This window comes from Tachysurus vachellii, chromosome 8 (genome assembly GCF_030014155.1).
Source record: "Tachysurus vachellii isolate PV-2020 chromosome 8, HZAU_Pvac_v1, whole genome shotgun sequence".
In the NCBI taxonomy this organism is placed as follows: domain Eukaryota; kingdom Metazoa; phylum Chordata; class Actinopteri; order Siluriformes; family Bagridae; genus Tachysurus; species Tachysurus vachellii.
Window position 1 is genome coordinate 6,859,037 of NC_083467.1, and position 23,799 is coordinate 6,882,835.

Sequence of the window (23,799 nt, forward strand, 5' to 3'; positions counted from 1 at the left end):
CTTTGTGTGTTTAGTAGCATGAAATCACAAATTTCAAAAGCGTGCTTTCAGGAGAAAATGATTTCTATGCTTCACCAGTACTGCCATGTTCACTACCCACTACCATTTTTCTTCCCATGACCCTTCAACTACATTAGCTTTTGGCACTGGCAGTTTTTCACTGACATTTTAGCTTTGATGGCTGCTTTTTATTTTCTTAAATAATGTTTCTTTTGTACTTTACAAATGGTTCTTTTGCACAAGTTCCTCCTAATCTTCAGGCCAAAATTGGATGCAATTTGCTTGTCTGTAGGTCTGATTGTGTGTTTGTTTGTGCGTGTGTGTGTTTGTTGTGACTCTCTGATTTCCAGTGCCGTACCCCTCCTATGTACACAACGAGCCTCGTGGCACGGTGGAGCCCGTGTCCAATCTACGTACCAGCCATTACAGTCCGGTCTTTTACCTGTTGGACAATGGTAAGACGCGGAACACTTGGAACGGTTGGATGGTAGATGGCATGCTGCTGTAGGAGTAGTCACGCTCGTAGTGCCTGTTGCCTAGCTGTACCTAGCTGCTAGTGCTTCTCATCTTCTCTCGCAGCTCTACAATGTCAAGTTTCCATGTGTGTGCAGGTGTGTGGGAGGCGAGTGGGTTGTTGTTGGCATGGGTGCATATTGTGTGTGTGTGTGTTTGTGTGAAAGTGAGGAGGATGATGAGTGGTCACGAAAGCTGCCTTCATAAGCATCACTGTGTACTAAAACTCTAGCTGATCAGCAAAAAGCAAGAGCTAGGAAAGGATGAGGTAACTGAATTGATGTCACATTTAGGATTAAGATTTGAGGTCCAGATGGATGAAAGTGAGTTTGCGAGTGAAAGAGTGATCGTTCATAGTTTATTTCATGGACGCTCACTCGCTTGCCTTTCCCTAGCGCCATGCCTCATCCATGCTTGTGTATGTATGTGCTGGTGGACACTATGGAGATGTTCTCTTGCATTTTATGTTGCAGATTGTCTGTGTTGATATGGGTTTTTGCATCAGCTAATTTGCCTTTGGAATTAAATCATCATCCATATCATTAGCAAGAGGCAGCTACACCACATAGCTAAAGGTGTAATTCTGTAATAGTCTTCAAATTTAGAAAATCAAGATTTTCCATTGATACAATATTTATCGACTTACCTTGTGAAGATCTTGCTAATTATCTGTATTTCCTACAACCTAACCTCATATAACCTCATGCAAGCAAACACTGAATGAATGCAGAAGGACTGTGCAGCTTTGTCCAAAGCATGGTAGAAAGAATGGCAAAAACTGCATGTGCACTTGATATTTAATTCTTGAGTTTTCCTTAATTAATTTGTGTATTTCCTGAGAGTGTAATATGGGTTACTTTAGTAGTATAAAGTTCTTTCTGGATGGAAAATGTATAGCAGATTTTTAAGAACCTTACAATCCCAAGGTCACATTATGGTGTTCATGTGATTAAACTTGAAACGTGTCATATTTTTAAAAAGGAAGGAAATATTGGCTCTTTCAACTGGGCCTCTTTTTCATCATGAGGTCTGAATGAAGCATGAGCAACAGAAATGGTGGAAAAGTCTGCATTTTGAACATATGAGCACACTCAAGGAGGAAAAAATCAAGATGGGTAAAGGTGAAATGAATGAATGAATGAATGAATGAATGAATGGATCCAGGCTCCAAAATGAGGCTTCGGTATGCCAGTTTGTGTGTTTTTTTAGGAGCGGAAGAATGGGGAAGGCTGAAAAGAACAAAATCATATCAGTAATTCATGTAAATTACAGGGTGACACAGAGCAATTCCACAAAGAATCCTGTGAAAAGGATCTTAATTTACCCCTCCTATCATTTGAGTCATCCTCAGAGTTGATTCTGTTCTGGAGCTTGCTTCCTGGATCCCTTTAGCCATTCATGAAGTTCCACTGAAGAGAATGGATGAACATAATGAACGACTAACAATTGAACACACACAAAGCGAGTCCAGCTGTGATGTCATCAAATCCCTGCCCACTGCCAGCGGAACTGTGCCTACTGATTACTATAACAGTTTTCTTCAAATAACATGTACATTTTGGGCACTGTGGTATATACTGCCTCACACCTCTGATTGGGGTTTCCATTCCCACCTCCACCCTGCATGCCTGGGATTTGCAGTTTCTCTTTCAAGGGTTTCCTCTTAGTACTCTGGCTTCCTCTCCAGCCTAAAGACATGATTGTTATTGATGTGTGAAAGTGTGGTTTCTGCCTCAAGTATCCTGGGATAGGCTCCAGGCTCCCAGCTTCCCGTTAACCCTGTGTATATATACAGAAATTGAATGAACAGAAAACATTTTATGTAAATTTATAATTGTACTTGCAAGGTTCATATATATGAGAAAAAATGTTGCACATTTCTCTATCTGGCTCGTGCACACACACAAAGACTTATCAGCATCAGCAGGCATAATGGGAAGGATTCCACCTGTAAGGCATGGGTTATTGATTCTGCAAATTTCAATTACTGCTGCATACAAGAGCAATTTCCCCTGTGCCACACAGAACGACAGCTCTTCTATTTATGTCCAAAACTCTGTCTCCACTATCATAAGCAGCAGACAAGGAAAGACTGAGAGAGTAAGGTTACCTCAGGGTGCTACATACAGTACCACCTTCCTATACTCACCACAGGAGCCTGCGCCAACAAGCCGAGGCTGAGTTCTTAACTTCAGGGTCATACTGTTTAACATACACTATATTGCCAAAAATGTTGGCAATATAGTGCCAAATTTGCCAATATAGTGCCAATATAGTGCGAAGCTCACAACTTCTGCGCACTGTGAGCCTCAAAAACTATATTGCCAAAAATGTTGGCAATATAGTGCCAAATTTGCCAATATAGTGCCAATATAGTGCGAAGCTCACAAATTCTGCGCACTGTGAGCCTCAGCATGATCTGAGCTACACACAATTTTAATTGGCCTGCCACTATGTGGCAAAATTGCTGTTGTTCCCAATTGCGTACACTAACAGTTGACCGTGGAATATTTATTAGTGAGGAACTTTTATAAATGGACTTATTGCACAGATGGCAACCTATTAAGGTACCATGTTTGAATTCACTGAACTCCTGAGAGACCCATTCCTTCACAAATGTTTGTATATGCTTTATTGAGGGGTGTCTCAAAACGTTTGCCGATGTAGTGTAGGTGGCACTGTACGTATATAAAGGTAGTTCTGTTTGTAAGGACAATTCACTCGGTGCTGCCGTGTGAATTTTTGGGTGGAAAATGTTTTTCCATCCTGGCACCTGAAATCTGGTGAACTGAGACATCAAGAGCTTAAAATACAAGGACGTTTTATCACCATGACTTGAGGCTCGATCTGTTTGTATCCGTGTTTAGACGGCACTGAGAAGAAATTTCAGAAATTTTTTTAGACTCTTAGATAAATTGCATCCATAATTGCATGCCTTTTCTCATATTCGAGTAATAGAAATGTCAGAGCCTCATAAAAAAATGTTAATTGTAGGTTTTTTGTCGGTTCAAGACTGTGCTCGGTTCCGGAAATTTATGGAAACATAAATCGGCATCAGCCTGTTCATCAGCACTGAACTGTTTTCTTTTTCATCAGTTAATCTCTTAATTATTAATCAGCTCTTAATCTTTTTCACATTGGTGTTATTAAATCATGTCAGACAGTAGCTTGATATTGTAACCTGATTGTAATCAATCAAAATCAATATCAGTAGCATCAACAGTATAGCAGTAAGTAAAGCAGGATAAGTAATAACAATTATTTTTAAGCAATTTTAGATTCCAAAATACTGCTAATGAGAATTAATGTCACTATAGAAATATAAATAAATCTTTTATAAGCTCCTTCATCAGATATTTTAAAGCACTGCCCTGGATGTTAAATATGAATTAGATATACAGTATATACTGTATGTGGATAAAATATACATATGTAAATAAGGGACTATTGGGTAGAAGCTTAAATAAACATATTGTTATATAGATTCAGATAAACTATTTGATATTTGTTCATTAAACAGCTATTGATTTAGTAGAATATGTAGAAATTAAAAATTAAATCACTGTAAACGGGAAATAAACATTCTAAACTCTGCTATTTGAAATACCATTGAATAACCAGTGAGGCACACACATTAAACACTATCCTTATATTGCATATAATCATATAGTCACTTCTCTGCAGTAACAGAAAAGTATTGCTCTGTACGGATTGTATGTTTCCGTAAGAGTACTGTACATTTACTTTTGCATTAAATACTTCATACCAGAAGTAAAAAACTAAACACAAAGATTGTTATTTTGGTTAAGAAATGTGATTTTATAGTGTTCCAGCTCTCAAATATGAGCTGGAGAAGCTGCACTTTCACGGCTAGGGCAGCATCAGCATTAATACTCAAAATCTTCATTTCAAGAGGCTTCTTTATTTCTCTTTTATTTTCAACAGTATTACCCAACACAATAAATCAAATGTCTAGTAACATCTCTTAACTGCCTCTAACCTTTGCAGTATTGCTGCAAAATGCTTGCAAAATGTTGCCTTTTGATTCATTTCTTCTTTTGATATGAAAAAACAAGTCGGTGAATGTGAATGTTTCCCGTGGTTTTTATTTTGTTGTTGTTGTTGTTGTTTTGTGGTTCTAGCATTGTGACAGTTCCACCAGACCACACTGAATCCCAAATGTACATTAAGGAAACAAAATACTTTTTAATGCAATTTCGTTTTGTGAAATATAGTGTAAAATTAAAATAGTGTTTAAAAAGGTAGAATGGAGTGGGATCTCAGTTTTCTGGTGGTTAAATGTGATTAAGCATGATGTAGCCTGGTCATGTATGCACCACTGCATGTCTGTATTTTCATTCTTTTATAAATATTGGACTTTCATTGACTTTATTCTTTATTTTTCCGTGTTGTTTTTTTTTTTTTTTTTGGGGTGGGGGGTCAGTTTTAAACGCCATTTTGATTTTTGTTGAATGGATTAATTACCTCTTTCTTTCCTGTTTCTTTTGTTTCAGTAAAGGGACCAGGCAGAAAGTTAAGTCTACCCACTGATCTTAAGAGTGATCTTGGTACGGTAGGCCGAAAGCGAGCAGTTATTCTTTTGAACTTTTTCCTTTCTTTCGAACTCATCTACCTTTCTCCTCATACTCTTTACCGAGATCATGCTGAGGGGTTCGTTTGTGCTCGTTGCTTTTTTTTTTTCATATGTAGCTCACTTTCTCTTTTTGGGGCGAGACTGATGACCGACACACACAAGTGTACTCACGTTCTTTCTGTGTGTTGTCTTTGAACTCATCTTTCTTTTAGTTTGTTGAATGTTTACTCTGTGTACATTTTGCAAGTGTTTACAAAGGTAGTTTGTACCTCATACCCATTCTTTACTTGGAAAAGTGTCACTCTGAAAACTTCGCTTTCACTCTGTCGCGGGTTGTTCATTCTTTATACCTAAACGGCCTTGTTCCATCCAAGCTGGACCATTTTTTATTCCTCAGCATAACCACACTCTAACCCTATTGGACCATTCTTTGAGTATAGAAACACCTGCTCCATTGTGATTGGACCATCTTCTAGCTCTGACTTGGACCATTCTCTGGTGTTGCTTCATTGTGATTGGATCATTTTCCTATCGTCAAATCTAAAAAAATCTGTCTCTCACTAACTTTCTTTGAATTCCACTTCTCTTCTTCCTTCTGTCTGGTCTATTTCGCATGCTTCAGTTTATTGCTGAGCATTTTTCTTCCTTACGAATGCCTTTTACATGCTGCGCTAGTCATAACGAAGTAATAACCACCTTCTTTCAGGAGGATTGATTTGTACTCTAAGAAGAATGGACTATGATGATACAGTCTTTTGTTGGGGTGGAAATGCTTAACGAAATAAGAATAATGTTTGAAGTCTGAATTGATCAGAAAGCGAATTAATTTGTAGTTCAGTTTCTTGAGCGAGGTAGGAGATATATATTACACATGGGTATAAAAGTAGCTGTAAGCCCTAGCTAATAAAAAAAAGGTACCGGTATTTAATGGAACTCCTGAATTTGTGTGATTGTTGTGTGTGTGTGTGCGTGCATGTATGCGTGCGTGTGTGTGATGATGATCTAGCGTCCAGCTAGCTGTATATCTAGGTTTGGTATATATGTCACTCCACAGTCGTCTGTCATACACAAGTTTCCCCTGGAGTGCACAGTAACACTACTTTATGCTTATGTCTACATGCTGAGATGAAGTTCAGAGCAATTTAATGGAGCGACATCGCATCGTGTCCAGGTTCATGGTGCAGGCCAGGGGAAACAGATATACATTACAAACACCTGCAGCCTAGGCTTCCCGTATGGTTTTCCTCATCCTCAGCAAACCAACAGCATTGTATCAGATATAGGAAGGACTTTATTTTCCATAATGCAATTTTAGTAAAATGTAATTAATTTCAGAACATTTTGGAAGTCAGAATTCATTTCAGGATGTCTCCCATTATATACTTCTCACATTTATTCTTAACCTTAACTATAATACTAAGGTCATAGAATAGTGTTTTGAAATCATGGCAAGCCAACAGTTTCCTAATTTGCATAACAGTATAGCATTAGAAACGGTCCAGTGCTGAGATTATTCTGCATACCACAGTACAATAATTCTCTTCTACCTTTTTGGAATGGGAATGTAGTCTCACTGTGGATCTTCTGAGAATTGTGTTTCCTTCAGAATTCTGCCATGAAAGCAGTTTATCCATTGTAGCGCTAAACCATACCAAATCCCTTACAAGCTTTTTACACACACACATACACACACACACACATGCACACACACACACACACACACACACATATACACACATGCGCACACACACACACACACGTGCACACACACACACACACACACACACACACACACAAGCACGCACATACACACACACATATACACACACGCACACACACACATATACACACACGCGCACACACATACACATACACACACCACACACACACACACATACACACATAGTCAGAAACCTTGATTTTTTCTGTCTCTACATATTTTGAAGTAGAGACATTGAGCGAGGATGAGAAATTCCCTTTGCAGTGGCAGTTTCACATGAATGACTGTTCAACCATTATCTGTTTATTCTCCTCCTTTGCTTTGTACTTTGCTTTCTTTTTTTTGCTTTGAGTTCTTTTTCTAAGCTAGAACTAACAACCCTGCTATTACATTACATTTCTCCTTAATGTTTTGCTCTCCCTTTTTTTCCCATTGACCCTAACCAGCTTTTTCTCCGACTCTGTCCATTCCTCTCTCTCTCTCTCTCTCTCTCTCTCTCTCTCTCTCTCTCTCTCTCTCTCTCTCTCTCTCTCTCTCTCTCTCTCTCTCTCTCTCTCTCTCTCTCTCTCTTTCTCTCTCTCTTTCTCTCGCTCTTTCTCTCTCTCTCTCTGTCGGAGTTTCCCAAGCTCGGTTGCATTTGTGCTAATGCTTTGCCCGTTGTTTCAGATCATGTGAATGGACATTGCACTAGTCCAACTTCGCAGCCATGCGTGTCTGGGAGGCCCCGTGCTCCAGGGGCCCCTGAGGGGCCTCGTCTCACCCGCCGTGGGCCCGGACGACCGCCATTCCGCAAGGCCCAGTCAGCCGCATGCATGGAGGTCTCTTTGCCTGTATCCTCCCTCACCGAAGGTGTGTGCTTGGTCTCCATCACCCTATATTACCCCCCAACTTTCCTTATTGCTCCCTCCCCCTTCTCTTTTTACCCTGTTTTCTTTCGCATGTTAACCACTCATCAGGGGATAGGAGCTAGAAAGAGGGTAGGTGCCTAGTAGCCATATTCTCTAACTGATTTATTTGATTGCTTTCTTTTTATAAACTCTCCCTGAGGACAAATTGGTGACTTTAAATGGGCCTGTTGCAGGCTGTTTGGCTGATAGTGAGGGAAATGCAGCGCCTTTTTAAGTGCCAATTTCCTCATTTTTCACTGCAAAAAACATAAACTATTGGTAAAGTGTTTTTGTGACTTTGAATCTTGGTTGGTTTGTGCTCCAAGCTGAATCAGCTCGTCTTTCAAACACGAACAGCTGATCAAAAGCATTGTAAAGGATTGAAAGACAAAAACAATAAAAAATAAATAAATAAATAAATTTTGCACAAACTGCATCAGAGCAAATCACAAAAATGAATCAGCTTCGTGAGCTTTGGGGGATTTTTTTTATCCTTCTTATGTTTGAGACTTTACTTATGATTCAAACATAAGGCTGAATTCAATTACTGCTATGATTCCAATGATCACTTGCATTGTGAATGTGCTTTGTTGGGTTTATACGACACGGTGTGGTAAGACGAGGTAAAGACAGAGGCTTCTATCATGAGGAGCTTCAGATACAAAACCTGTATTTTCTTTTTGTTCTTTAGTCACAGACACACAGAGAGTTTCACACATTCTGCAAACTACGCATATTTCCACTAGCACAGTATTTACTGGTTATACAACACAGGTCTTCAAAGCTGTCTGAGAAATGAATCGAAAGATTTAAAGATGTAAAATATGCTAAAGAGAAATCTGTAGCTGTCTGGGGGGAAAAAAATCACAGATCACTGAGAATGCTCAGCATCCAAAGAAAAAAACAATTGACGATTTTAACCAAAAAGACACAGAAATATTATTTTTTTCACTATTTTCTATCCTTGTCATTGTGCATCATTAAAAAGATGTATGCAGATACAATATGAAGGCCTAGGTGATGGGAGTGTGGATTTATTTATTAATCAAAGTGCTAACAAAACAGCAAACGAAGTGAAAACACGAAGCATAAACATGAACTGTGATATGAAGCAAGGACATACAGCTATGTGTGATATTGTGACATACAAGACAACACAAGAGCCTGACAAACACACAGAAACCAGAACTTAAATAGTGGCGCTAATGGGGCATAACATGAAACAGGTGTGAGCGATTAGGACATGCTGGGGCTGATGGGAAGTGTTCAGCTGACAGCTAGCTGCATGTGGATAACTACAATTTGGATATTCAACAGTCTGTCAGACAAAAATGAAACATTACATTACTTTCTCAAAACATACAGTATATACATGATTTGTATATGAATGTATATTCATTTACTGTTTTAAACCTATAATCACACATTCATTAGACATTAATTTGTCAGAGCGATGTATATAAGGCCTGCTCCGCTGTGGTGAGCAATTTATGCGTCCGCTGCTTAACCTGATTGCACCCTAATTGCTTTAAATGATAGAAATTAAAATATCCTGGCATAATTGGAATAAATTACATGAATTCTGAATGGTACTTCAATTATTTCAGAAAAATCAAATGTACAATGCAGAAGCACAAAAGCGAGAACCCTGCTGAGGTCATTAACAGCGGCTGCTATAATAGCTGTAAGGAAAACGCTCATACCGATGTTCAGGACTGACTTCTGTGTCTGTCAAACATTTATTATCAGTTTTAAATATTAAAAAAAAAAGTTAGATTTTATACCTCAGAATGTAGAGAAAATAAAAGCTCTATCTATCTATCTATCTATCTATCTATCTATCTATCTATCTATCTATCTATCTATCTATCTATCTATCTATCTATCTATCTATCTCTGTCTGTCTATCTATCTGTCTATCTATCTATCTCTCCCTCTCTATCTATCTATCTATCTATCTATCTATCTATCTATCTATCTATCTATCTATCTATCTATCTATCTATCTACATTTACATTTACGTCATTCGGTGCACGCCCTTATCCAGAGCTACGTACAAAAGTGCTTTTAAGTCTATATTTATAAATAAATTAACATATCTATCTATCTATCTATCTATCTATCTATCTATCTATCTATCTATCTATCTATCTATCTATCTATCTATCTGTCTGTCTGTCTGTCTGTCTGTCTATCTATCTATCTGTCTATCTAACTATCTACTGTATCTCTCCCTCTCTATCTATCTATCTATCTATCTATCTATCTATCTATCTATCTATCTATCTATCTGTCTGTCTGTCTGTCTATCTATCTATCTGTCTATCTAACTATCTACTGTATCTCTCCCTCTCTATCTATCTATCTATCTATCTATCTATCTATCTATCTATCTATCTATCTATCTATCTATCTATCTATCTATCTACATTTACGTCATTCGGTGCACGCCCTTATCCAGAGCTACGTACAAAAGTGCTTTTAAGTCTATATTTATAAATAAATTAACATCTACATCTATCTATCTATCTATCTATCTATCTATCTATCTATCTATCTATCTATCTATCTATCTATCTATCTATCTATCTAATACTGACACAATGCAGTAAATCTATCTATCCGTATTATGTCATTTGATTGACTGGTGTAAGGACATGCTGTTAGGTGCAAGAGACTTTTTGTAACCGGTGTCTAGGACAGTTTATATTTATTTAATTTTCCCTTTATATCTATTTCATTTTTTTTTTTATTTCTCCACAATTCTGTTTGAATGTTATATGCTTTTACATAATGGCTTCTTTTTGTGGCGAGTTTTCCTTAACAAAAAAAGGACAAAAAGGAACATTGCTAATGCACGGAGAATCCTAAGATTTACTTACGTTCAACAATGTAACGTGAATTCTCACACTTGACAAGTTTACTTTAAGATTTAAGGCTGTAACACCAGGTTCTCTTCAGTAATAAGTGGCCAGTGAAGTGAGTTTTGTTGAGATTTGTTGAGCCCTAATTTGACTTGCTGTGTTGGTAATGTGTAATTTGTATTTCTTTGATTATCTCTTTTTTGTATATTTATATCCTCTTCTGTATCTGTATTTTGTTTCTCATGGCTTAAATAATTAGAAGGCAATCTATCAATAAATGGCCAGTTTAAGGGAAATCTTGTGTGTGTGAAATAGCTGAAGGAAAATCTACACTACTAATAACTCTTCTATGAGCTGGCGTATTGCAAGGGTAGAGTCTCACAGCTTTGGCTAACAAAGTTGTTTGCTAATCTGTTATGTAGTAAGAACATACTTCACTGTTGCTTTAAAACCTATACAGTACATACTGTACGTAAGATCCAGTGTGGCTCAGTGTTATTTTTTTTATTTTGTATCACATCATTCATCAGAGCAGCACAATACCATAGCCCTGTTTCTGCCACAGAATTACCACCTCAGAATCACTTTTCACTTCTCTCTGATCTAATATCAGGAGTAGTTCTCTCTCTCTCTCTCTCTCTCTCTCTCTCTCTCTCTCTCTCTCTCTCTCTCTCTCTCTCTCTCTCTCTCTCTCTCTTTCTATTCGTAATCCTGTTTACTTCGAGAGGACACGCCACAGGACAAAGCACTCAGCAGCACACCGCATCCTGTCAGGTTCATTTGATTGACGATAACGCCGCCATCCTTCAGGTGGTGAGATGGCAGGGGTTATTTATTATTAGAAATGATTACCTGACAGACAAAGAGCATATTATAGGCTTGTTTAGGATTGACATTTTAACTCACAGACCAGACGACAAGAGCCTATCAATCCATAGTGTCTTTTTTTAGGCAACTGTTTTCCCTTCTGTTTGATTTTCCCTACATCTTCAGATTATGAAAGTTTTAAGATTTTCCCTTCAGTTGATTTTTGTCACACACCAGGTAGCTGATACCCATTCGCTTATTCGTTCCAGACCATGAATATTCCAGTGTTTACTTTTCCTGAAATGCTCCTTGTCCGTGCTGTGCGTGTGTCCCTATTGCTGCACAGCTGGGTCGCTGAGATATTTAAAGGTCAATTAGCAGCTAGAAAAAAGCTGGGTTGCAGTTAATGAGACACACTATGGGGAGTGAGAATAGCAGGAAAGCGATGCAAGATCTCAGATAAATAACATGCAGGAATGGAGAAAAGAATATTCATGCTATCATATACAGTGCCTGAAGTCAAATCCATACAGAAACAGGACAAATATATAGTAGTAGGCTATGTACTGATGCTGGCACAAGCAAGAGCAAACAGATATGCAGTCATACAAAAATGAAGGACAGAAATGGACACACAAACACACACACACACACACACACACACACACACCATGTCCAGTAACAGTGTTCAAACACTAGACAGTCAATGCTTTGACCCTCCAGGGCATGAAACACCATCAGTAACAAGGAACAAAGCTTAGAGAAAAGAGCCTTCAGATGAACTGCCAAACTATAGCTTGGTAGTCGATGGCTTGAGAACAGCACTCCCTAAGATATCAAGACAAAGACTATTTATCTTTACACCACAGCAGAAATCTTTCCACGTTCTGTTCTGAAATATTCACACTTACACATCTGATGTGGCTAATTATGTTCACACAGTCACCGCTAATGCATCAAAGCTTGCCAACGCTTGCTCTGGTGAATGTCTGTACTGAAAGGCAGGCTAAAGGTCAGTGGTTTTGTCAGTTCACTGGTTTCTGACGTGTATGTGTGTGCTTGTTTTTTTGCTCTCATCATGTTTACAAAATATGCTTTTAGCCTTTGGGCAGTTTGTGCATCTATTTCAAGACCTCTGTACGTGACATCCTTACAGAACTCCTATACCTACACATTCTTCACTCACTCTGCAGGAAAGACGATTCTCAGCAACATAGACAGTACAGGAGAGCCGTGGGCCAATGAGGAACTTAACACTGCACACAACAGCCAAAGGGGAAAAACAGGCCACTGATAGCGGTGTACACTCTAAGATTAAGGCTGTTGACAGTGAGCTTTTACCAGGGATCTAAAAGCTCTATAAAAAAAATCCCTTCCTCTCATGGTGGCCATCTCTGAGTCAAGGATTGTAAATGGCGTACTTTTGAAAAATATTTTAAGAACGTCTTTCTTTTTTTGATTCTCTTGAACAGTTGTGTCTCCTTTCTTTCCTTCACTGTCTCTGTCCAAACACCGTTTGGTTTTGTGTAAGTTTGTCTGTACCTGTGTGCGTGTGTCTGTGTGTGTATGTGTGTGTGTATTCATATCTCTGTGTGTGCATGTCATTCTTCTATGTATGTTGGACCATTGTTGATATTTGAATGTGTGTGTGCGTGCGTGTGTGTGTGTGTGTTCATATCTCTGTGTGTGCATCTCATCCTTCTATGTATGTTGGTCCATTGTTGATATTTTAATGTGTGTGTGTGTGTGATTCTACTTTGTCATGTTTCATTGTATGCGTCATACTATGTTTGGTTGTGCCATGAATATGGCGTGCTGTGCGTTTGTACATCGTCTGTGTGTGAACGATGGATAGGTTATCCGTCCAGACGGGCCATGCTGCAGCAGTTGCATGGTGTCAGTATGTACTCACATGATGAACACCACGCCACCACCTACTCCTGGAGTGAGAGAGGTAAGGAGTGGATATGTGGGGATCACACGTAAACCCCTGGCTCCTGTTTCGTCTTGTCATGCCCCGTCCAGTCAGTCCTGTCGTTCATCGTTTTGCATCCTATTACAATAATGCTCTTAGTGTTCAAGCTTTTTCTCTTCTTGTCTCCAGGTTTGGGTAAATCACGTTGTCTTTCTCCAGTTTGTCCTGCAGCAGTGTCATATCCACATCTGTCATGTGTGTCTAGATGCTGGCTTTGAAATAGACATTTCCATATCACTACTATGTAGAAACCAAAAGTTGTAAACTTATCAGATGAGTAGGAGAATGTGCGTCTTTGCTTATCTCTCCTGTAGCTATTATAAGAGAAAACAAGACTGATCCCGCAATGAGAAATGTAGCCAAATTTTACATTTTCTAAGATTTTCACAGTATAATGAATCTAATAAATGCATTCTGTTCTCTCTCTCTCTCTCTCTCTCTCTCTCTCTATTGCTCTTTCTCGCTCCTTCTCTCTCACTGTCTCTCCTTTTTATATTTTCTTGGATGTAGTTTCTTGTTACATTTAAATAATTGACCTTTGCAGTAAATGAGATATAATGGCTAATTTACAGCTTGGAAAAAGAGAGATTTGCTTTAAACAAGTGCACGAATTTGTGAGATACTGAAAACAGACGTTTAAATTTTTTTCTGTTGAACAGTGCGAATCATTACTCAACATGTCTTCATGTGTGTCTTTATATGCAGTGTGTGTGTGTGTGTGTGTGTGTGTGTGTGTAAATGGAAAAACAATAAAAATTGATATTTTGTTTTCTAACAAGTGTTTTGGGAAATTGGGGATGTAAATTTTCTAATGCATAAAATTATATTAACTAAATCTTTCTATTTTACAGCTCCCATTTTTTTCTCCCATTTCCTAAAGTGTACACTCTCTCTCTCTCTCTCTCTCTCTCTCTCTCTCTCTCTCTCTCTCTCTCTCTCTCTCTCTCTTATTCTTTCCATGTCTCTTCTCACTCTTTCTTTCTGTGTTCCCTCCCATTTCTCTCCCTCTCCTGTCTTCCTTTCTTCCTCCCTCTTTCCTTTTTTTTCAGAGAGTCGGGAAAATTCCTTCAGCCGATCACGGAGTTCCAGCGTCTCCAGCATAGACCGGGACACGAAGGAGGCTGTGACTACGCTGCAGTTTGCTGAGTCATATGGACACAAGTCAGATGTACTGCCTACCCCATGCCTATGGGTGGGCACCAGCCTTGGCATTTTTCTGCTACTGCCCTTGTCCATTTCCACCGATGAGCAGGAGAGGCTAGAGGAACCTGTCACAGTTACACCCACCAGTGAGCACAAAAGAATTTCAGTTCCCATTGATATTGCAGACAGTCTGTGATTTCTTTTATATAAAAGCAGAATGTTTTGGGTGGCACTTAATAAAACCCAGCTGCAGCCATGTAATACACTTGTTATAGACTTAAGTAAAAGACTGTAATAGTTTATTAGTATTTGATAGACTGTATAGAAGTAAAAGACATTATTAGAAAAGCAATTCTATGAATCTTTGAACAAAACAATGTGCATAAATCTTTTGCTTCAAAACACTATACAGTACATAGATATTTTGGTCCAAACCTTATGTATCAATCTTTTGCACCAAACCCTATGAACTGGTCTTTTGGGACAAGCAATATGGATATACATTTTTTATTTAGCTGTATATATGAATATACTGTATATAACTACCTCATTAGCCCATTGGGCACAGAGCAGCTTATATCTATTTTTTCTGTTGCATGTTGTTCTGAGTTGCATTATGATTAGCTGCACACTTCCATGTAAACACATAAACAGAGAAACCTCACTCTCTCAAGAGAGAACCAATTTTACCTCTGGCTACCCCTCTCTCTCTCTCTCTCTCTCTCTCTCTCTCTCTCTCTCTCACTATCATTTTCTCATTCTGTATTTTTCTCCTGTTCTCTTTCTCTTTTTTCCATTCTGACTTTTCACCTCTCCTCCTCAGGCACTGTCTTAATGCTGAAAGGTTCAGTCCTGCGTTTTGGTTTTCTGGACTGCACCGGTGCTTTGATCCACAGTGCATATGAGGTGTGGAGAGATCCTCATGGCCCTGAGGACCCTGATCGACCTCGCAGGAGGAAGTTGGTCAACTTTTCACCCTATTCCTCACAGGAAGCCAGCAGCGAGGGCCACTTAGTTGTTGTGTGCTCTGAACGCCAAGCCAAGGTCTTCCTCATGCCCTCGCAGGCCTGCCTGTATGTGCACAACATTACAGAGTCATCATTCGTGCTGCGTGCTGATGTGGTGACCGTCTCCAACAGCGTGTGCCTGGCTTGTTTCTGTGCCAACGGACATATCATGATCCTCAGGTTCAGCTCCATGGTCACTTCATATTTGGTAGAAAGGGAATTGTTTATTAGCATTTAACACAATGCTTTATTCCAAAGTATTGTTGATCTTGCTTGCTAATTTTTGTGAATATATTCATTTCTAAAATGTCTCCTAGTCTCCATCTCAAATTTATTAAATTCCCAGTTGTCATATTTACAACTTTGTAATGATTGAAGTTTAAATATCCTATTACAGCCCAATAAATGGTAATGATTAATACTTCAGCATTGGCACTGATCCATCCCCTTAAAGCTTTAATCCTTAGGAGCATTGATTTCCCTAATCCTAGTCTTATTTCTAAAAATAATATGGAGACACTCTTAATCCTGGTGTTATCCCTGGATGCAATCAATAAACTGTTACCGCCAAGCAGTGATCCCTCCAAGTGCTCTTTATTGAACAATGAACAGATGTGTTTCTTATTTCATCTGATATTTTTTGTCTTTCTCTTGTCTTGTTTTATATAATAACATTTGAAAGGATTTTAGTTTAGGTTTACAGATAAAGTCAAAGATACAAAGAATGTTCTCCTTTCACTGCTGTAAACACTTGAGTTAATATCATTGAGGTTTGAGTCTGTGTGCGTTTATGTTGCAGCCTGCCAAGTTTACGGCCCCTGTTGGATGTACACTACCTGCCGCTAACAGACATGCGCATTGCTAGAACATTCTGCTTCACCAATGGTGGTCAGGCCCTCTACTTGAGCTCTCCAACAGAAATACAGCGCATTACCTACAGCCAGGAGATGTCTGATAATTTACAGGTGTGTGTATATGTGTGTGAAAGAGAGAGAGAGAGAGAGAGAGAGAGAGAGAGAGAGAGTGCTGTGTGCGTGACTGGATGTGTGAGCATGCATTTGTGTACAGTTTTAATGTGTGTGTGGGGAGGGCGGTGACAGTACCTATTGAAGTGAAATGTCATGCTTGTCATAGATGCTTTGAGCTCTGCTGAGCTGAGCCCTGATGCACCTTGCAAGCTGCCTCCCTCTCCCTCCTTCAGTCTAGCGATGGAATAAGAAAAAAATCTGGAGAGTTCCTGTCTGTATAATGATTTGAACCCTCAAACTGTGTCTGAAAAGCAGCCATTCAAAATCACATACGAATATATAATAATTAACCACAATGAAAAAAAGGAATATGTGATTAGTCAGATTTAAGAAAAATTTTTTACATATAGTTTACATTAAATTATTATGTTTTATTGCTTATTCTATATTTGATTTAACCTTTGTATGTTGTTCTTATTTTTGTTACTCAGCCAGTGTTCGTGGGTCTGTTGGACCCGTTGCATTTTTGGGTTTTTAATTCAACACAATCAAACATTTTATGTTAAAATACTCTACAGATGTTTACTTCATCCCAATTACAAGCAATATAAACAGCATATATGGTTAATATTTGCCCTTTACCTTTATTACATCACATTTTTTAATTAAAGTGCTACTCGTTTTTTGTTGTTTTTTAATAAAATGTAATAAAAAATATCTAATTTAATCAAGTTATGAATGGGAAAAAAAATCAACAAATTACAAGGAAGCAAAGTTTTTCAAAACTATTGATGTTTATGAGTATGGGTCCCACAGACCCGAACAACATACAAGGGTTAAACAATTATTTGATTAGTAGATTGAATGTTCCAAGATGGCGGCACGTCAGTAACACGCAGTGTGCACTCCGGGTCCAATATGGTGCTATTTACATTTTTAGCTTAACTATTCTTAGTACATGGACACCAAAGACAGCTGTTGTTCTATGTAGCTCTGTCTTTGTTCTATGTAGTACCAAGGTCTTGGAGGAACATTGTGTCATTTCATTATGTACTGCATCGGATGTATATGGTTGAGATATCAAAATCAAAGCTTCTTGACTTTACTGGACTTGACTGATATAGAATGAGTGATGAATTCATGTAGTAATTCATTGTGTAATCTAATGAAAACATTGACACTGATAGGAACTACAGTATAGATCAAGTATTACATTTTGACAATAAATACATGTATGTTAGTACATAATGTGTGTGTTACAAGACACCATGGTTTGATTTTATTCAGGGTTTTGAAAATACACACTCAAATCATGTTGGATATAAGAAAACTAACTGTGTCCGTGTTATTCAGTTCAATCACGTGGAACCGATGTACGCATTTAAAATAAAAATAAAAATTTTATTGCACACTTACACTAATTGAGTCGCATGCATTTGTATGGCTCAATGGCAGCATACTGACTGACCCAAATGATTAACTACAGGAGATGCTAGGGGAGCTTTTCACACCCATCGAGACCCCTGAGGCACAGAACCGGGGCTTCCTGAAAGGATTTTTCGGGGGCAACGCACAGACCTTTGACAGAGAAGAGCTTTGTAAGTCCACCTCTCATTCATCTGTGTGTATGTGTGATTTTATTCGTGAATATTCGTAAATCTCTTAATATACCTGTGTATAGTTGGTGAGGCAGCAGCAGGGAAGGCTTCTCGAAGTCTGGCCCAGCATATACCTGGCCAGGGCAGTGTGGAGGGCATACGGGTAGCAGCCGGCGGGGCAGTGGGTGATCTTGCCCGAGCTCGCGTTGCCCTGGATGAGAGAGGACAGAGATTAGGAGAACTGGAGGAGAGGACAGCTCTAATGATGTCCAGTGCTGAGACGTTCTCCAAACACGCTCATGAGGTAATGTACAGATATGGAATATAAACAACAATCATTAAAATAAAAATATTTCCAAGTTGCCCAAGGTTCAGATGCCATTCAGGATTTAGGTCGGGACCAGAACCAGTCCCCTCAAGGGATTTGACCTCAAAGCAAATCTCAACCTGTATTCTGATTACATTTATGTAAACTTACCGAATTTCTACTCTCAATGAGCATGCTGATTCATTCGTGCAGTTCATGCATCTAATCATCTTAAAACAGAATAAGAGCTACAGTTAATGCTCATGTCAAACATCAAAAAAGAGACAAATGTGATGTCAGTGACTTTGTTCATGGTATGCTTGTTGATTCCAGACAGGATGGTTTGAGAGTTTCAGAAACTGCTGATCTCCTGGGAATTTCACACAAAGCAGTCTCTAGATTTTACACAGTATGTTGAAAAAGAAGAACAGTTTTGTTGGTTAGAAATGCATTTTTGATCAATCTTACAAGAAGGATATTACTCAAAAGTACTTGATTACTTGAGTACATGATAGTAACTCAAATAATCAATCTTTACAACTTTGGTGAGCAGAAAAGCAACTCAGCATGCACAACACATCAAACCATAAAGTGGATGAGCTGCAACAACAGAAGAACCCACTGGGTTCCACGTCTTTCAGCCAAAACGTGGCTACAAAGGGAACAGGCTGACAAAAACTGGATAGCTGAAGACTGGAAAAAGACCAGGCAACTGTCCAGCCTGAGACCATATGCTATCTCCTTTCTGGTGGTCGATGTGAAGATATGGTGGTAGATATGTGGCCATATCTACATGACAATAAGAATTGCACTACTGCCACATGATTGGCCGATTAGATAATTAAATGAATGAGTAGGTAAATTGTTCGTATTAAAGTTGCATATCTAGCAAGTTACAGTGGTTATAAGGAGCTCTAAAGTCAATACAGTACAATAATATACAACACAATACAATTACATACCTAGGCTTTTTGCATTTACTTATTTGCTTAATGGCTGACAAGACCAAGTCGAGTACCAAATAGTCAAATGTGAAATATTATGTGTATGGATTTTCCGCAGTGAGCTCATGTTTAGTAAGTTTAGTTTTACTAATATATGTATGCTGGATCTCGCTCTCATCCACAGCTGATGCTGAAATGCAAAGACAAGAAGTGGTATCAGTTTTAATCGAGTTGGCCTGGATGAAGGCTAATTCCACTCGCCAACCACAAGAGGGCACTCCTCTGGAACATGGACCTTCACTTTTTCGAGAGGTTGAGTGGTGCTTAGGGCTGTTCCTTCTCTCTGGGGCTATGTATACAGACTATACTTCTTAATCAGACTGGTTTGACAGACTGAAGACAATAACTGATGGACAGGTGCGATTAGTGTTAACATAGTGTTCCTCCCATCATATGTTTGGATTAGACCATCCTTCATTCATGTACAGTGGCCAGGGTCTTCTTACGGGAGGAAAATTGGCTTTTGGTCTGTAGATATATAAATTATAAATAAATAAAGGAAAAAAAAAAACAAGACTGCATGAAACAAAAAATGGATGACCTATAAAAACATTAAAACTGCCATATTCAAAAGCAGCATGTTACTTTAAAAACAAAAGGATATAAAAGAATGACATACTTTTATTTAATAATATAAGCCAATACCAGAATCCTATGACAAAAACTTTATATTTTTTGAAATAGCGATAAAATATAAATAAAAAGGGAAACTGTATACCTGTATTGCTATAAGGCCAAAATTCTGTTTTTCTTTCTTTTCGATATATTCCATGATACTTATTTTCAATAATGTATTATTTGAACAGTTCCACCGCTCTGTCTTCATATCAGTTGTCCATGCAACGTGTTCCACCCTTTTGTTCTGATTACAGACATGAAAATCTATTTAAAAAAACTTAAACACTACAGAACAGACAAAGTGCTACTCACAAACATTCTTCAAACATTCTAACACATGCACTTTCATGTTACACCACTTTTTTAAAACAATCCAGTGTTTATGAAGTAGCTGCTAACACACATAACCGTCCCTCAAAATAAGCTTTACTACTTAATCAAGTTACTTCACCCTCTCCTAGAAATGTATGATGTGGTTTTAGATGTATAAGCGAGAAGTAAGCTGTACTGGGCAATACGTGCTATGAGTGTATCTGTGTGGTCTTACTTGAGTGTGTTTCTATTCATAAAGCCAATGTAATAATTCATGTGCCATATTCTAGATGGGTGAAGTATCTTTCCTGTAAACTAGCGATGAACTTATTCTGTCCGTGGTTGATATTTTAAGCCGTTACTTGTCAACGAAACTCCTTCGAAGAGTTCTTCTGATCATTTGTGTCTGTTTAAGTACAAGACAGTTTCAGATGTTTGTTCATTTTAATTGTGTGGGGTTCAACTTATAATTTTCAGCTTGACCTTTTTGGGTCTTTTTTTCTTTTTGGTTTTCTGGACTTTTCTGCTGCCTTGGGTCACATGTAATAAAGTCTGGCTTGTCATGGCAAATCCATGATCGACAGTTTGAAGTTAGAGGATTGTTTATTTGTAGCTTCTGATCTGAATCAATATAAAGTGGCTGAGAGTGAGCCATTGGGATACTACATTACATGAATATCTGTGTTCTTTGAACAGTATCTTTTAAATATATGTATGGAGTGTTATACAGTATGGAGCATAAAGAACCTTGCACGAATTCTGCTCACTGATATTAGCCTACATGTGAGCAAAATCATTCTGAAACTTATTTTAAATTTAGAAATCATGTGTATTTGGTTTAATGCTTCTGTTGGCCTATTGTGCTTATTGTGTTAACATTTGGTTATACTTTTATTATGGTTCCAGTAGGTTCCTATGGTTCCCCATCCCATCTCTCTCCATGTCTTCTGCACTTCCATTCTGTATATAAAATGGCCAAAGCATTCATACATATGCTATGTCCGAGTCAAAATCAGATCTAAACAAAAACCAGTAGGACAACGAGTTCATCTCTGCCAAAGCTGTACACAAAGCAAAACCTGTTGTAAAAATACTTAAGGACAGTTGAAAAAAAAAAAAAATGCTAGCATGGCTAAGAAATTTATCAAGGGCATGAAAGCCAGCAGTTAGGCTTAACTATCCCTTTAAAAGTTTTTCAATATTGGAGTGAACGACTCCAAGCTTAATAATATATATACATTAATAATAATAATGTATAATACATTAATGTTAACCTTGTAAACCCACATGCCCATGATAATAGCCATGTCACTCTGCACAACCATTACCACTAAGACTGTCCATCATTTCCAGGCTAAAATAAAGTGCATATATCTGATAAAGAATTCTGTTGGTCAGAATTCTCAATCGTTAACATGTTTGTTTTTAACAGCAAAAAAAAATTACAGGGTGTTATGTTTCTATGTTCTCAGCTTTTATACTAAAATGTACAGTTGAACCTGAAGAGAGTTGGGAGAAATGTCATCCAATGAACTCATGCGATTTCTTCTGTAAATGTTTTACCTGTTGAAAGATGGTACTGCGTCTAAAATTCTGAATGTAGTTCTGTAGTCCCTCCTCTGTCCCAAACACTGAACCGCTCTTCTCTGCAGGGAACGCGGTGCCGTCCGTCTTGTTTAAATGGATACTACCACTTTTCTGTTCTTATCGATATAACAGTAGTATTATAGAGGTTACTGGAATAAAAAAAAATCATGAAACATATGTTGATGCTAATCAAATTGAAATAAACATGGATTGATGTACTCATGGCAATGTGAGAATTGTTTCTCACAAAATATGTTTTGTTTAAATGAAAAATCTAATTAAATATGGAAAATTTGTGTCATTTGTTGTCAGTGTTATTATTTGTGCATTTGTTTGTTTGTTTGCTTGTCTAATAAGCAAAGAATCATGCGTTGTACTGATCTGGACAAAAGAGTGTGTCAGGATGGAATTGAAACAATAAAGTAATAATGTGAAATAATTCTCTACAATTCTATGCATTCACACAGCTCTGTGCACTCGTCAGTTTGGGGTGAGGAAATCTGGCTGGTTGAGAGCTCAGATATCAGGTTGATATGTATATATTGTGAGGAATACTTCAATCTGTCGCAAGATTTGGTCATTTAAAAAAAAAAACTGAAGAAACTGAAGAAATTAGCAACTGTCCTGCACTTGATATGTCTCTTTAGCTTAGATCACATTAGCTGGCTCATGTCACTCCCAACTACTCAATATCCTGTCTTTTTATCTGGGTTATTCATAGGCAAATCAGCCAGATTCTACCATCATGCATACCTATGCAAACTTTGATCATATTACAAATAAGTATAATAATGAAGTTCCAGGGACAAATTTTGAGAAACAAAAATGATTCATTCACCACCCAAACACGTCATCTAGTCCGAGTCACTAGATGACGTGTTTATCTTACTATTCATATAAGGGTGTCATGCGACACCCTTACAGTATATGCCTTCTATAGGATACAAAAATAATTATTTCACCTCCAGAGTGTTTTGTTCTGAGTCATTCAATCTTTTGTCAAGTGACATTACAGCTGCATATTGAATACAGAAATTGTTCATAATTTCCAACCATCTTTAAAAACAAGTGGCATTATTTTTACTTTTATATTTACACAATGTGGTTCTGGTATAAAAGTTTAGCTTTTTTTTATTTCTAATTTACAAAATTGGTGAATTTCTCTCATGAAAAGTTAGATACTGCTTTAAACTTTACGTGTATGATGAGATCTCATGACAAATGAACAAAAGACTCAGACTGGAGATGAACTAATCATTATCTGTTTCCTGCACACAGCATATGCAGCTGTCATTTGATGAAGGATGGAATGATTCAAACCAGTAGACTCAGGAGGTGAACTAACCATTTCTATTTCCTGTAAAGAACCTATGTGATTTTAATCTTACAAAATACATGAAAGGATGTTGCACACGTGTGGCTAACATAAAATAAAGGACTCACTCTCTGAGACAACACGATATTCCCAAGTCATATAAATGATTCATTCAAAATAAACAAATCTTTCATGAATGATTCATCACGACTCTTCAGAAGAATAAAACCAAATAAAAATATTTGTCCCGCAGCTTTTGTCCTAGACCCATGTTTGACGTGTCAATCGACCGGCTCATTGAGGAGAGGTGTGCTATGACTTTTCTAAGCGATCCGAGTACCGGTACTTCCGGTACCGGGTCTCAAAATGGCCTTTTTTCCCATTTATAACTCCCATTATAAACTTTAGAGGTTTATAACTCGGCAAGCTTTTGAACTATCTACACCAAACTCGGCCAGCTCCTTTAGGGTGATACTCTGAACAAACTTTTACACTGGTGTACCGACTGGCCTTCCGGTTGTGCCGCAGCCCCGCCCCCAAAATATGCAAAATCAAAAAAAACTTTTTACAACATGGACA

General features: G+C 38.0%; 1 protein-coding gene across 7 annotated transcripts in view; it reads left to right on the plus strand.

Annotated features, from left to right (window-relative positions):
* The window catches only part of stxbp5l (syntaxin binding protein 5L), a 126,509-nt gene extending 104,303 nt beyond the window's left edge, over positions 1 to 22,206 (plus strand). For 2 of the 7 annotated variants that reach the window (XM_060875959.1, XM_060875961.1), the window contains 10 exons: positions 351 to 455; positions 5,028 to 5,081; positions 7,494 to 7,676; positions 13,242 to 13,340; positions 14,411 to 14,650; positions 15,328 to 15,691; positions 16,311 to 16,476; positions 17,966 to 18,077; positions 18,161 to 18,381; positions 19,513 to 22,206. In XM_060875959.1, the coding sequence (XP_060731942.1) occupies positions 351 to 455; positions 5,028 to 5,081; positions 7,494 to 7,676; positions 13,242 to 13,340; positions 14,411 to 14,650; positions 15,328 to 15,691; positions 16,311 to 16,476; positions 17,966 to 18,077; positions 18,161 to 18,381; positions 19,513 to 19,554 (1,586 nt within the window). In that variant the 3' untranslated portion in view covers positions 19,555 to 22,206. The remainder of the gene's footprint in view (positions 1 to 350; positions 456 to 5,027; positions 5,082 to 7,493; positions 7,677 to 13,241; positions 13,341 to 14,410; positions 14,651 to 15,327; positions 15,692 to 16,310; positions 16,477 to 17,965; positions 18,078 to 18,160; positions 18,382 to 19,512) is intronic. The other 5 variants (XM_060875965.1, XM_060875966.1, XM_060875962.1 and 2 more) reach the window with 4 other exon arrangements.
* Positions 22,207 to 23,799: the final 1,593 nt, after the last annotated feature.